The 12,711-nt window shown below is 35.0% G+C and overlaps 1 protein-coding gene and 1 long non-coding RNA gene across 2 annotated transcripts; both read left to right on the top strand.

Annotated features, from left to right (window-relative positions):
- The first annotated feature begins 2,938 nt into the window (after positions 1–2,938).
- Positions 2,939–5,775, top strand: LOC122137072. Its single transcript, XR_006154583.1, has 2 exons — positions 2,939–3,029; positions 5,496–5,775. It is a non-coding gene; the product is annotated as an uncharacterized LOC122137072 (long non-coding RNA).
- Positions 5,776–5,854: 79 nt separating this feature from the next.
- LOC122137069 (gastrula zinc finger protein XlCGF49.1-like) lies at positions 5,855–8,797 on the top strand. Its single transcript, XM_042722489.1, has 2 exons — positions 5,855–5,910; positions 7,592–8,797. Exons 1-2 carry the CDS (start codon positions 5,856–5,858, stop codon positions 8,257–8,259), a joined length of 723 nt encoding a protein of 240 aa, XP_042578423.1. The 5' UTR covers position 5,855; the 3' UTR covers positions 8,260–8,797.
- Positions 8,798–12,711: the final 3,914 nt, after the last annotated feature.

Here is a 12,711-nt window from a genome sequence, read left to right as displayed (position 1 = left end):
TGAGTTCCCCGAAGGGTGGATTTTATTGACTAGAACATGGGGAAATAGCCAACGTGAGGGGTTTTCTGGTGCTCGGCCTTCTCTCTCTCTCTCTCTGTCCTCCTCTCCATGCGCAGTGCTGTGTGGGTCCGTGAAGTCCGTGCAAAGTGAGGGCTGGCGGTCACACACTGCTGTCTGGGGAAATAACAGAGGTAAGTTAGCCAAAGCTTTTTGAAACATCTCTCACCTCGGTGTTCGCCGGTGCGGCTTATAAAGCCGAAGCTTGATGGGGCGCAGGTGTGACCGCTCAGCCCATAACGAGCAGGTGCAGGTGTGCCTGCTCTGTTTCCAGGGCGACGCTGATGAGCGCTCGGGACACGTGTCACAATATAAATAAATAACATACATGTTCTAAAAAAAACTTTTTGCACATTTACAGACTGTGAGCCCTAAAACCTACTGCAGAATGAATGCTGCTGTGCCAATTCTTTGATTGTATTTCGAAGATGGATCTGACTTTCGTCCCAACCTCCGGCTTTCACGACAGTCCATCGCTTCCCTCATCACTGCTTTAAAGTCAGATTCTAACCATGGCTGGGAAAAAAGATATTGAGGTGCTGGTGTTTCTTTACTGACTGGCCCACACACCATCAGACCAAGGTGCATGACATACTGCACAGAATCAGCAGGGCAGTCATTTGGTTTTTTTTTTTTTAGGAGGCTGATAGCCTTCAGTGGGGGTAGGTCTTGGGGGCAGGTTTTGCCAAGCTGGCTGGGTCTTCAGTTTTCTGCATGGTAGCTGGTGCAATAGAAGCACCAATAGGAGCCTTTTTAGAGGATTCATAGAATCTTTAAGAATACGGGCCCTGGAAGTCAGCCCTGCCTTTGTGCCAGATGTTGTTGCATGCTGTGTGGTGCTCAACAATCTCTGTCTTAAGAACAGGGACAGTGTTGATCTAGAGGTTGTGGAGGATCATACCGATGACCCACCTGAACCCCAAAACACAGAAGCCAGCGCAGGAGAGGATGTGCAGGACAATCCGGCTGCAGCTGTGTTCGCACCAGACAACTGTGTGCCTGCTCTTCATGAGCACGATTACCTGTGAGACAATTTAACAGGTTAAGGATCTTCAAATCAGTTCTTTTTTCTTAGATTGGCATTGTTTAAGCTTGTCTATGTTAGCTGGTCAATGTGTAAATAGTTGGGTGTGTGTGGGTGGGCACTGCCCACAGGGTGTTGTCAAACTGCTCACTGCCACTGGCAGGCCTTGTGATGAAAAAGCAGTTTTATCAGGGTTTCTGCAGGTTTTATGAAGGTAAATTTCAGACAATTTTAAAGAAGGTTTAATAAAAAATTTGTAGGGAATACAACTCAAAATGTTATAGGGAAATATATTTATATTAGTGCTGTCTAACAATTAATCGTGATTAATCATTAATCACATCCAAAATAAAAGTTTTGGTTTACATAATATATGTATATGTACTGTGTTTATTTATTGTGTGTATATATAAATACACACACACACAGTATGTTTTGAAAATATTTACATGTATATACATTTATATTTTATATTACATATTTAATATATAAATATAACATTTTTCTTAAATATACGCATGCTTGTGTTTTGTATTTATATATACATAATAAACATACACAGTACACACTCATATATTATGTAAACAAATACTTTTATTTTCGATGCAATTAATCGTTTGACAGCACTAATATATAGTATATATATAAAAATTTGTACTGATCTCCATTACTTTTATTTTACAAAGAAAGTTTCTAGTAATGCTCTCAAACTATATAATAAATAATATATAACTTTTACTGTACTGATCTGATCACACTGTAATTTTGTGTCTTGGTTTCCGGTGCAAATGTCTACAGATCCATAAATCAAGAACAATATTTACTTGGGAAGCAAAATTATGATATAAAAAGTCTTGTTTTCTGTGAAATTGAGCAAAATTAAGTTTATCATTAAAACAAGCACAAATACCGGCCTGTGGGCTCATAAAAATCTACTTAATTCAAATGGAAACATAATTTTTATAACCTATTGATGGATATTATTCTTGTTTTAAGCCTAAACAAGACAACTTCATCATTTTGCATCTGAAATATCTTGATTAAATATTTGTATTCTGTATTGAATTGGGAAAAATAACATAAAACTTAAATTTTTGGCAATGCATGTACATTTACTGCATTAATGAATTTAAGAGTTTCTGCTCTGTTTTATGACCTTTTTAAGGGTAAAAATTGTGGAAGGGTGTAATGAGACTTTTTAAGACCCAAAAAACCTTGTTTTTATACAAGTTTTCCTCTGCCAGTGCACAGCCTCTCCATCACCAGGACTCCTGTCGGGCCTCCTCGCGGCTGCACATGGTAACTGATATTGCAGCCCCAGGCTAATCAACAGGATCTCGGAGCTGTAGTGGTCCCCAGAGACCCCACCAACCACTGTCACACTGCCTAAGTGCTGTGCGTGTGTGAATTTGTATAACAATTCTTTGAAATTCTAACTACATATCACAAATGTTACTCGTGGGTTATATTTAATATTTACTTGAGATTAACTTTAAAAATTACTTTATTTCTGGGGTAATAAAGTGAAGCCCTATAAATGAGGTTAGTAGGTGATATGACTACATTTTAAACTCTGTTATACTACTTGATGCAAAGGTGACTTTGCCTTGAGTGAAAACTGCCTGGTCTGGGTTTTTTCTACAGTGCAGCACTCATTCTATTTTTTTTAGATATTCTTGCATTTTACATGGGGGGGGGGGGGGGGGTGAAAACAGCTGGAACGAGTGTTATAAAGTAGTTGTGCTTTAAAATAGTTGTTACTCAATACTACATATTAAGCACTTTACAAGTGACAAAATATAGCTACTGTAAATCATCCTTTCTCCATCCCTTTCCAGGCATATTATAAATCTTATTGTGTAAACGGGACTTTTATTTTGGTCTGGTGTTGTGATGTCACAAAGCGGCGACGCGCTCCTGCCTTTTGTTGTGTTTCGGCTGAAGAAAGGTTTGTGGTTTTTAAGTTTTTAAATCAGTTCAAACTATTCTATCACTTTACACTGATTTTACAAGCAACATAAAATAAACGAATCGATCTTAAATAGAACGTTGCAAAAGTTTATTCGTAAAATGATTTGAATCAGCGCGCGCTTACGATAAACCAGAACAACAAACACTAAGCACAACGCTTTTCGATACGGGTGCACAAATATGCATTAATTCATGCCTTACTAATGCTAGAGTTGAGGTAATCGGACTCGAGTACAGTTCTTTAAAGTATTTGTCACAGACGAAAGTGTGTTTTAAAGTCTTGTCCAGTGCTTGAAATCTGGCGGGTTTCTGTGCTCTCAGTCAGCGCGCGCGAAAGCTGAATTCTCTTTCGCTCGTTCTCTTAAGTTCTCTTATTGCTAAACACTTACACGAAAAGTTGTCAAAATCCCCGCCCTGGAGACTATTCATGTAAATGCAACCGGTTTTGTCTTAAGTGAACTTGAACAGTTGGGAGAAATGCAGATGTGTCACAATATTTGATGTGTGCATCAGATCTTAAAGCAACAGTGTGAACATAAAAGTTAATCATCAAATAAAAAAAAGGAGAAAATCACTCACTGGCCTTGACTGAATCACTTATTCATTTTAAAAATAATAAGGCATTTACTTGCCTTCAGTAAGCTTGAGAATGATTTATTACATTCGTTTATTTTATTTTTTTTGCTTTTGTATTAGTGGCAGTTTTTAGCTGTAAACTAAAAAAACAAATTCTAACATCTTTGCGGCAATAGTTTTTATGGGTCCAAAATCACCTCGGGTGTGCATTATTTTCTAATAATTCAATGGCCCGTCATCAGTTATTCCTTACATAATGTCACTTATTGTAATTAATGTAACTGTAAATGCATTCAAAAATAAAACAGGTGTGAGTTGGCTGTGACGTGGGGCTTTTATACACTGTGTGCTGTTGAACAGACTAGGTTTATCCCTCACAGCCTCATTTTCATTCAAGAAAATCTACATTCCCGGTCTAAGGGGTCTGTGTATTTTGGCATCCATTAATTTTTCTTTTTTTTTTTTTTTTTTTTTTTTTTAACCCAGAAATTAAAATGCAGTTTCTTCTTTAATGGTTCAAACACTGATGAATAGAATAAGCAGAAACAAACTAATTTTGATGTTTTAAAATCGTAAAAATTATATAAAGCTTGCTTTTTATTGAGATTGCATTTTCTGCTCTTCCCATTCACCAAGATACGTGCTCCTTTACCCCCACCCTTGAATTTATACATTTACTTTAACCATGAATAAAGTCACGTCCTGCCCTTTAATTTTTCACATTTCAGGGAGAGAATTTCTCTCTGAAATACGTCACAATAAATAAATCAACTCAGCCATAACTTCTGTTACATGACTTTTAAGTTTGCGAAGCACTAATTATTAATCAAAATGGCAAGATGCAATAGAGGTTTGCTTTTGTTACATTTAAATGGTCATTGTGTTTTTCTAATTGTAAAGGTTAAAACAATGTTACGATAATAATAAATAGAGTTTCGTTGGACTTGACTCGGCTGTTTGGGACTCGGACTTGTCTCGGACTCGATTGGGTAAAGATTCGGACTCCACTTCGGTGGACTCGAACCCAACACTAACTAATGCACAAGTTAATGTATAACTCATGAAAAACTATACCATATATATGATTATATGATTATTACATCAGCAACTAATAAACATTCTGTATGAATCATATATTAAGTAAAACGTAAGTTATTGATAACATTTTACTTTAACTTCAAATTGACTTCTTTAATTAATCATTAGCTAATTATTTGAAAAGATATTATGTTATGATTTTACTTTTTGAGGCACAGAACTATTACCTAATTATTAAGTAAATGTCATTAGTTGTTATGGATTTTGAATTAGTTAAGTGCCTCAAAAACTAAAGTCATAATGATATCTTTGCAAACATTAGCTAATGATTAATTAAAGCGGACAACTGTAAATTAAATATTAGAGAATTAATACCTTATGACACATTTAACTAATAACAATTCATTGAATACTTAATCTATGAATCATATAGAATGTTAATTTGTTGCTGATGCAGTAATTATTAATAAATGGTTTAGTTCTTCATGAGTTATTAACTCGTGATTATCTGTGCATTAGTTAAGCATGAATCGATGCATATTAGTGCCACCGTATCGTAAAATGTTACCACAAAAACAAACTGTGTAATGACAACTTTTACAAACCAGCTCCAAATGGTTTCATGAATTTGTAATCTATTTAATATTATGGAATATTTTTACCTATATATTTTAATCAGGTAATTTAAGTCCATTAACTATCACTCTGACTGACTCCCTTACCAGTGCACTCCTGAACTAGGGATCTGATTGAGATGCACAGAGAATTAGTTTACATTTATTTTAGAGAATAATTTACTTTTTGTTAATTCCTATTTTTTCTTGAACAGGAAATAAGTGTCCACACGCACAAAAAAACTCCTGCTGAAACAACTGAGATCCACGTGACATATATAAAGATGATGTTTATTATAGAGGAGAGTGAAAACATGAAGATTGAAGAAGCATTCAGAGTCAAACATGAAGATACTGAGACACTCACAAAGATGGCATTGATTGGAGAGGAGAGTGAAGATGTGAAGATTGAAGAAGCATTCAGAGTCAAATATGAAGATACTGAGACACACACAAAGATGGCATTTATTGGAGAGGAGAGTGAAGACGTGAAGATTGAAGAAGCATTCAGAGTCAAACATGAAGATACTGAGACACACACAAAGATGGCATTTATTGGAGAGGAGAGTGAAGACATGAAGATTGAAGAAGCATTTAGAGTCAAACAAGAAGATACTGAGGAACAAACAGGTTGGTTTTCATTGTCAAAGCTGAACTCACTCATCTGATCTTTAGAAAATGTCCAGCTCTACAGAGATAATTGATATTTATGAAGAGGGTCATATGAGTGTGATGTGGGCAGATTTTTTGGTAAATGTATGGGCACAAGCAGCTGCATTTTGAATTAGCTGTAAGCAGTTAGGGGCTTTGTTAAGTAGCCATACAACAAAGAATTACAATGGTCCAGGCACAAAGTTATAAAAGCATAAATAATGGGTTCAGCATCTTTGAAATTTAGTGATTGTCCGAAATGGTGAATATTGTGAAGTTGGTAAAAAAAAAAAAAAAGGACTTGACAAGCTGGCTGATATGGGGTTCAAAGCAGACTGCAGAATCAAACATTACACCAAGATTACGTACAGTATGGGACAGGATGTACTATAACTCTGTTGATATTAATAGAGAGGTCAAGATGAGAGTAGACAAAGGATTTTGGGCCAACTAACATAATATTGATGTCATGATTTGAGTTGATGTAGGCAAGATGTTAAAGAAGTAGAAGGAAAAACAGAGTTGCGCTGTGCAAAAAAAATTAATACATTTTCATGTCCTCAGCATAACTGAATATTTACACCATGGCACTTGATGATCTGACCCAGAGGAAGCATGTAGATTAGGAACAGAAGTGAACCAAGAACAGATCCTTGAGGCACTCCAAGGGAAAAAGTGACAGAACAAGACTTGTGTTTATAAATGCTAATAAACTGTTGCCTGTGTGAGAGACAAGAGCTTAGCCACTGCAGGACAGTTCCTGTAACGCCGGCCACAGACAAATGAGACTGGAGTTTAGAAGACTGACAATTGATGTCCTAAGACCCAAAACGAATGGTCTATGCAAGAAACCGAGCAGTATTTATATCATTTTTTACCTCTGAAACACCGATATGTCCAACTCTCCAAAAACAACATCCAATGCTTGAAGCCTTAATTCAACCGTCTTCTTTGTATTTTTTGTTGAGTTGGTTTTGTGGTTTGTCTTTTTAAGAGGTCAGTGTAACCCCCCACTTTTAAGATTAGCTAACATCATGCAACTGTTATAAATGAGGCCCCTGATGATGATGATGATGATGATGATCCGCTTTAAGTCGAACAAGCCTAATGATTCAATGGACCATTCATAAAGAACCATTTAGTTCTCTCCTGAATGAATCAGCCATTTGAACGAATCAAATGAATGAATAAATGACTCGATGACTTAATCAAACGAAGCATGAGCACGTTAGACTGCACCCCAACACAATCAATCCTAAAAAAAAAAAAAAACAATCAACCACCCCTTTAAAGATGAAGACCCTACACAATGTATGTTTCACAAGTTACCCTTTTCTGTCAAACATATTTTATTGGACTCCAGCTTTTAATGTATGTAGAAAACTCTTGTTGAGTGAACTCACTTAAAGTGTTTAGTATAATTTTGCAAGGAAAATTTTTTATCATATGTCAATGTTAAAAATCTTGTGTAATATAAGTTGTGTTTGTTTGCTATTTTTATTGTATTTGTTATACTTGTATTTTTTAAATTGTTGTTGCCTTGAAAATAGCCTTTGATTCTAACATGGCATTAAATAAATATATACTACATTACATACTGTACTGATTGCTTTGAGCCATTAAACTGGGGTTTACCTTTATGTTTGTTTTTCCACCTTAGATCTGATGGCACTGAAAGAAGAGAGGGAAGTACTGAATGAAACTGAAGAGAAATATCAGTATGAGAATCTTCATGATTTCATAACAGGAGAAAAATCTTTTTGTTCCTTACAGTCTAAAAAGACTTCCACACGAAAAAGAGCTCAAAAGAAAAGAACTAGGAGTTACTTAACTTGCTTTCATTGTGGAAAGACTTTTAAACAACAAGAAAGCCTTAACAAGCATATGAGATTTCATACTGGAGAGAAGCCTAACACATGTTTTCGGTGTGGTCAGAGTTTCAGTGAAAAAGAACACCTTAAAGTCCACATGAAAACTCACTATGGAGAGAAGGATTTCTCATGCTATCGGTGTGGAAAGACTTTCAGTCAATCTGGAAACATTAAACTCCACATGAATATTCACACTGGAGAGAAACCTTTCACCTGCAAAGATTGTGGAAAAGGTTTTAACCAAAAAGGAAGCCTTAATTACCACATTAAAGTCCACACTAGAAAGAAGCCCTTCATCTGCCCTCTGTGTAGAAAATTTTTCAAGCGAGAACAAAACCTTAAAGTTCACATGAAAGTTCACACTGAAGAGAAGCCATTCACGTGCCCTCAGTGTGAAAAGAGTTTCAGACAAAAACGATACCTTGACGCCCACATGAGAAGAATTCACACTGGATAGAAGATTCAACTGAAAAGATAACCTTAAGTACCACATGAAGATTTACACAAGAGGGACCTGTTTGAATGTCATCAGTGTTGTATGAGTTTTACAGACAAGAAAAACCTAGGAATCATTCAGGACACCGGAGAGAAGCCTGTCATGTGCCATCACTGTGGAAATACTTCCAGAAACAAAGCAAATCTTGAGTTTCAGATAAGCTGGATGATGGCATACCATCTTCTGTAGAGCTGCTTTACAGCTGAATCACATCTTGCAACATTGACATTGGTACTAAACCAACTGAATTTAGTCAACACTGAACTGATTCTAATTGAATAACTGCATTGATGTCTTTTGTAGAACTGTTTACAGCAGAGTTGATGTTATTGCAAACTGAAGAACTTCCCAGTTGTTCCATAATGTTTAATAACACTTTTATTTTTCTTTTAGACCAGTTTTACAGCAGATTTTGAATTTTCCTGTTTATTTTTGTTAAGTGCTTTGACAGTCTGTATTATAAATAGCATTATTGAAATAAAGCTGACTTGATATAAGAGTTCCTGCAGGGAATTACACTACCAGTCAAAAGTTTGGAATCAGTAAGATTTGTAATGTTTTTAAAGAAGTCTCTTATGCTCATCGAGGCTGCATTTATTTGATCAAAAATACAGAAAAAAAACAGTAATCTTGCAAAATGTTATTAAAATATAAAATAATGGTTTCTATTTCAATATACTTTAAAATATAATTTATTTCTGTAATGCAAAACTGAATTTCCATCAGCCATTACTCCAGTCAAAAGTGATCCTTCAGAAAACTTTCTAATGTACTGATTTATTAGAATTATCAATGCTGGCAACAGTTGTGCTGCCAAATATTTTTTTGGAAACTGCAATAGCTTTTCAGGATTCTTTGATGAATAAAAAGTTAAAAAGAACAGAATTTATCCAAAATATAAATCTCTTCTAACAATATCATTTTTTGCTATCACTTATCAATTTAACATCCCTGCTGGGATGAAGTTGTGCCACTATTGACGTTGCAGATTAGAGGTAAAAAATTCAGTTTCTTGCACAAACTGATCATTTCATGCCTTGGGATATCAATGTATCTTCATGAGCCACAGGGTTTAATTTGGATTTGTCTGTGCATGTTTTTTTTTTAACTCTCAAAGGCTGACTTGCATTATATGACTGACAGACTGCAATGGTTTGAGTTAAAAATCTTCACTTGTGTTCTACTGAAGAAACAAAGTAAACTACATCTTGGATGCCCTCGGAGTAAGTAGATAAACATCAAATTCTAAATTGGCTGTCTATGTGTTTTAGAGTGGATTTTAAAATCCTTGTTTTTATCTTTAAGTATTTAAGCAACTTAGCTCCCTCATATTTATCTGAACTGTTTTACTTACACAACCCCTCTCTTAGATCTAGTAGTGTTAGATTGCTCACTGTTCCTAGAGTTAAATTAAAGAAAAGGGGTGAACGTGTTTTCACTGTTATAGTCCCTAAACTCTGGAATAGCCAACCAGTTCATGTTAGATCTGCTGATACTTTACAGGTTTTGAAATCTCTAATCAAAACACATTACTTCTCCATCACTTTCAATGTCCCTTGATGTTCCATCTCTGTATTCGATTTTTGATGACAATTCTGGTTTTATTTCTTATATTTTGTTATATCTTTTAAATGTTTACATAATTTGGTTTTTAGCTGTGAATTATTTGTTTTAATTGTTATTTGATGCTATAAAGCACATTGGTCAGCTGTTGCTGTTATAAATGGTGATATATAAATAAATTAAACTTTCAATTCTTTGGGGATAGGCTCCGCTAGAATCTTCAAGCATCCAGATTCGAGCTATGGATGGGGCCTACGCCAAAGAACCTTATCATTTATGCTGTCATTGCTGTTTATTGTTAAAACACTATTGATTCAATTTATCACCTCTTGAGTCTTTCTGGTAGAGCCAATAATTGAATCTATAATTAGGGAATCTATAATTGTGAAGGATCATACCGATGACCCACCTGAACCCCAAAACACAGAAGCCAGCGCAGGAGAGGATGTGCAGGACAATCCGGCTGCAACTGTGTCCGCACCAGACAACTGTGTGCCTGCTCTTCATGAGCACGATTACCTGTGAGACAATTTAACAGGTTAAGGATCTTCAAATCAGTTCTTTTTCTTAGATTGGCATTGTTTAAGCTTGTCTATGTTAGCTGGTCAATGTGTAAATAGTTGGGTGTGTGTGGGTGGGCACTGCCCACAGGGTGTTGTCAAACTGCTCACTGCCACTGGCAGGCCTTGTGATGAAAAAGCAGTTTTATCACAATTAATCATGATCAATCATTAATCACATCCAAAATAAAAGTTTTGGTTTACATAATATATGTATATGTACTGTGTTTATTTATTGTGTGTATATATAAATACACACACACACAGTATGTTTTTTGAAAATATTTACATGTATATACATTTATATTTTATATTACATATTTAATATATAAATATAACATTTTTCTTAAATATACGCATACATGTGTTTTGTATTTATATATACATAATAAACATACACAGTACACATTCATATATTATGTAAACAAATACTTTTATTTTCGATGCAATTAATCGTTTGACAGCACTAATATATAGTATATATATAAAAATTTGTACTGATCTCCATTACTTTTATTTTACAAAGAAAGTTTCTAGTAATGCTCTCAAACTATATAATAAATAATATATAACTTTTACTGTACTGATCTGATCACACTGTAATTTTGTGTCTTGGTTTCCGGTGCAAATGTCTACAGATCCATAAATCAAGAACAATATTTACTTGGGAAGCAAAATTATGATATAAGAAATCTTGTTTTCTGTGAAATTGAGCAAAATGAAGTTTATGATTAAAACGAGCACAAATACCGCCCTTTGGGCTCATAAAAATCTACTTAATTCAAATGGAAACATAATTTTTATAACCTATTGATGGATATTATTCTTGTTTTAAGCCTGAACAAGACAACTTCTTCATTTTGCATCTGAAATATCTTGATTTAATATTTGTATTCTGTATTGAACTGGGAAACATAACATAAAACTTACATTTTTAGCAATGCATGTACAATTACTGCATTAAAGAATTTAAGAGTTTCTGCTCTGTTTTATGACCTTTTTAAGGCTAAAAATTGTGGAAGGGTGTAATGAGACTTTTTAAGACCCGAAAAACCCTGTTTTTATACAAGTTTTCCTCTGCCAGTGCACAGCCTCTCCATCACCAGGACTCCTGTCGGGCCTCCTCGCGGCTGCACATGGTAACTGATATTGCAGCCCCAGGCTAATCAACAGGGGATCTCGGAGCTGTAGTGGTCCCCAGAGACCCCACCAACCACTGTCACACTGCCTAAGTGCTGTGCGTGTGTGAATTTGTATAACAATTCTTTGAAATTCTAACTACATATCACAAATGTTACTCGTGGGTTATATTTAATATTTACTTGAGATTAATTTTAAAAATTACTTTATTTCTGGGGTAATAAAGTGAAGCCCTATAAATGAGATTAGTAGGTGATATTGGGGGGGGGGGTTATTTTTGTGCTTTAAAATAGTTGTTACTCAATACTACATATTAAGCACTTTACAAGTGACAAAATATAGCTACTGTAAATCATCCTTTCTCCATCTCTCTTTCTATTCTTTTATCGCTTTCCAGGCATATTATAAGGCATATTATATTATATTATATTATATTATACATATTATATTATAAGGCATATTACCTTATTGTGTAAACGGGACTTTTATTTTGGTCTGGTGTTGTGACGTCACAAAGTAAGATAGGGGTTGAAGGAAGAGTGTTTAATTGGATAAGAGATTTTCTGTTTGGAAGGAAAATACAAGTAAGGATTGGGGCAGATTTATCAGATCAATACATAGTTGATAATGGCACACCTCAAGGCAGTGTGATAAGTCCATTACTTTTCATTATTATGATTAATGACGTATTTGGAACAGTTCCAGAAGATATAGGAAGGTCTTTGTTCGCAGATGATGGTGCGTTATGGAAGAAAGGAAGGAATATAGAATATGTTACTAGGAAAATACAGGAAGCAATTGATGTAGTGGTGGAGTGGGGATATAATTGGGGGTTTAGGTTTTCTATAGAGAAAACTCAGTCAGTCTTTTTTACAAGAAAAAGAATTCAGGAAGGACTGAAGTTAAGAATGTATGGGAGAGATTTAGAGAAAGTTGGAACTTTTAAATTTCTTGGAATTAATTTGGATTCACGTTTGACATTTGCAGAACATATCAGGAGAATTGAAGAAAAGTGCAAAAGAGTAATAAATGTAATGAGGTGTTTGAGGGGAAAAGAATGGGATGCAAGTAGATTAGCAATGAAGAAAATATATATGGCCCTAATCCGATCAGTGTTAGATTATGGATGTGTGGTTTTTGGTTCTGCAGC

The sequence above is a fragment of the Cyprinus carpio genome, chromosome B4, assembly GCF_018340385.1.
Source record: "Cyprinus carpio isolate SPL01 chromosome B4, ASM1834038v1, whole genome shotgun sequence".
In the NCBI taxonomy this organism is placed as follows: Eukaryota; Metazoa; Chordata; class Actinopteri; order Cypriniformes; family Cyprinidae; genus Cyprinus; species Cyprinus carpio.
Note: the sequence above shows the minus strand (reverse complement) of the source record. Positions and strands in the feature narration are given on the sequence as shown.

Coding starts and splice junctions, on each gene's coding strand:
- LOC122137069 (XM_042722489.1), top strand. CDS start 5,856: ATGAAGATTGAAGAAGCATTTAGAGTCAAACAAGAAGATACTGAGGAA. Junction 5,911..7,591: donor AGATACTGAGGAACAAACAG/GTTGGTTTTCAT, acceptor TTTCCACCTTAG/ATCTGATGGCACTGAAAGAA.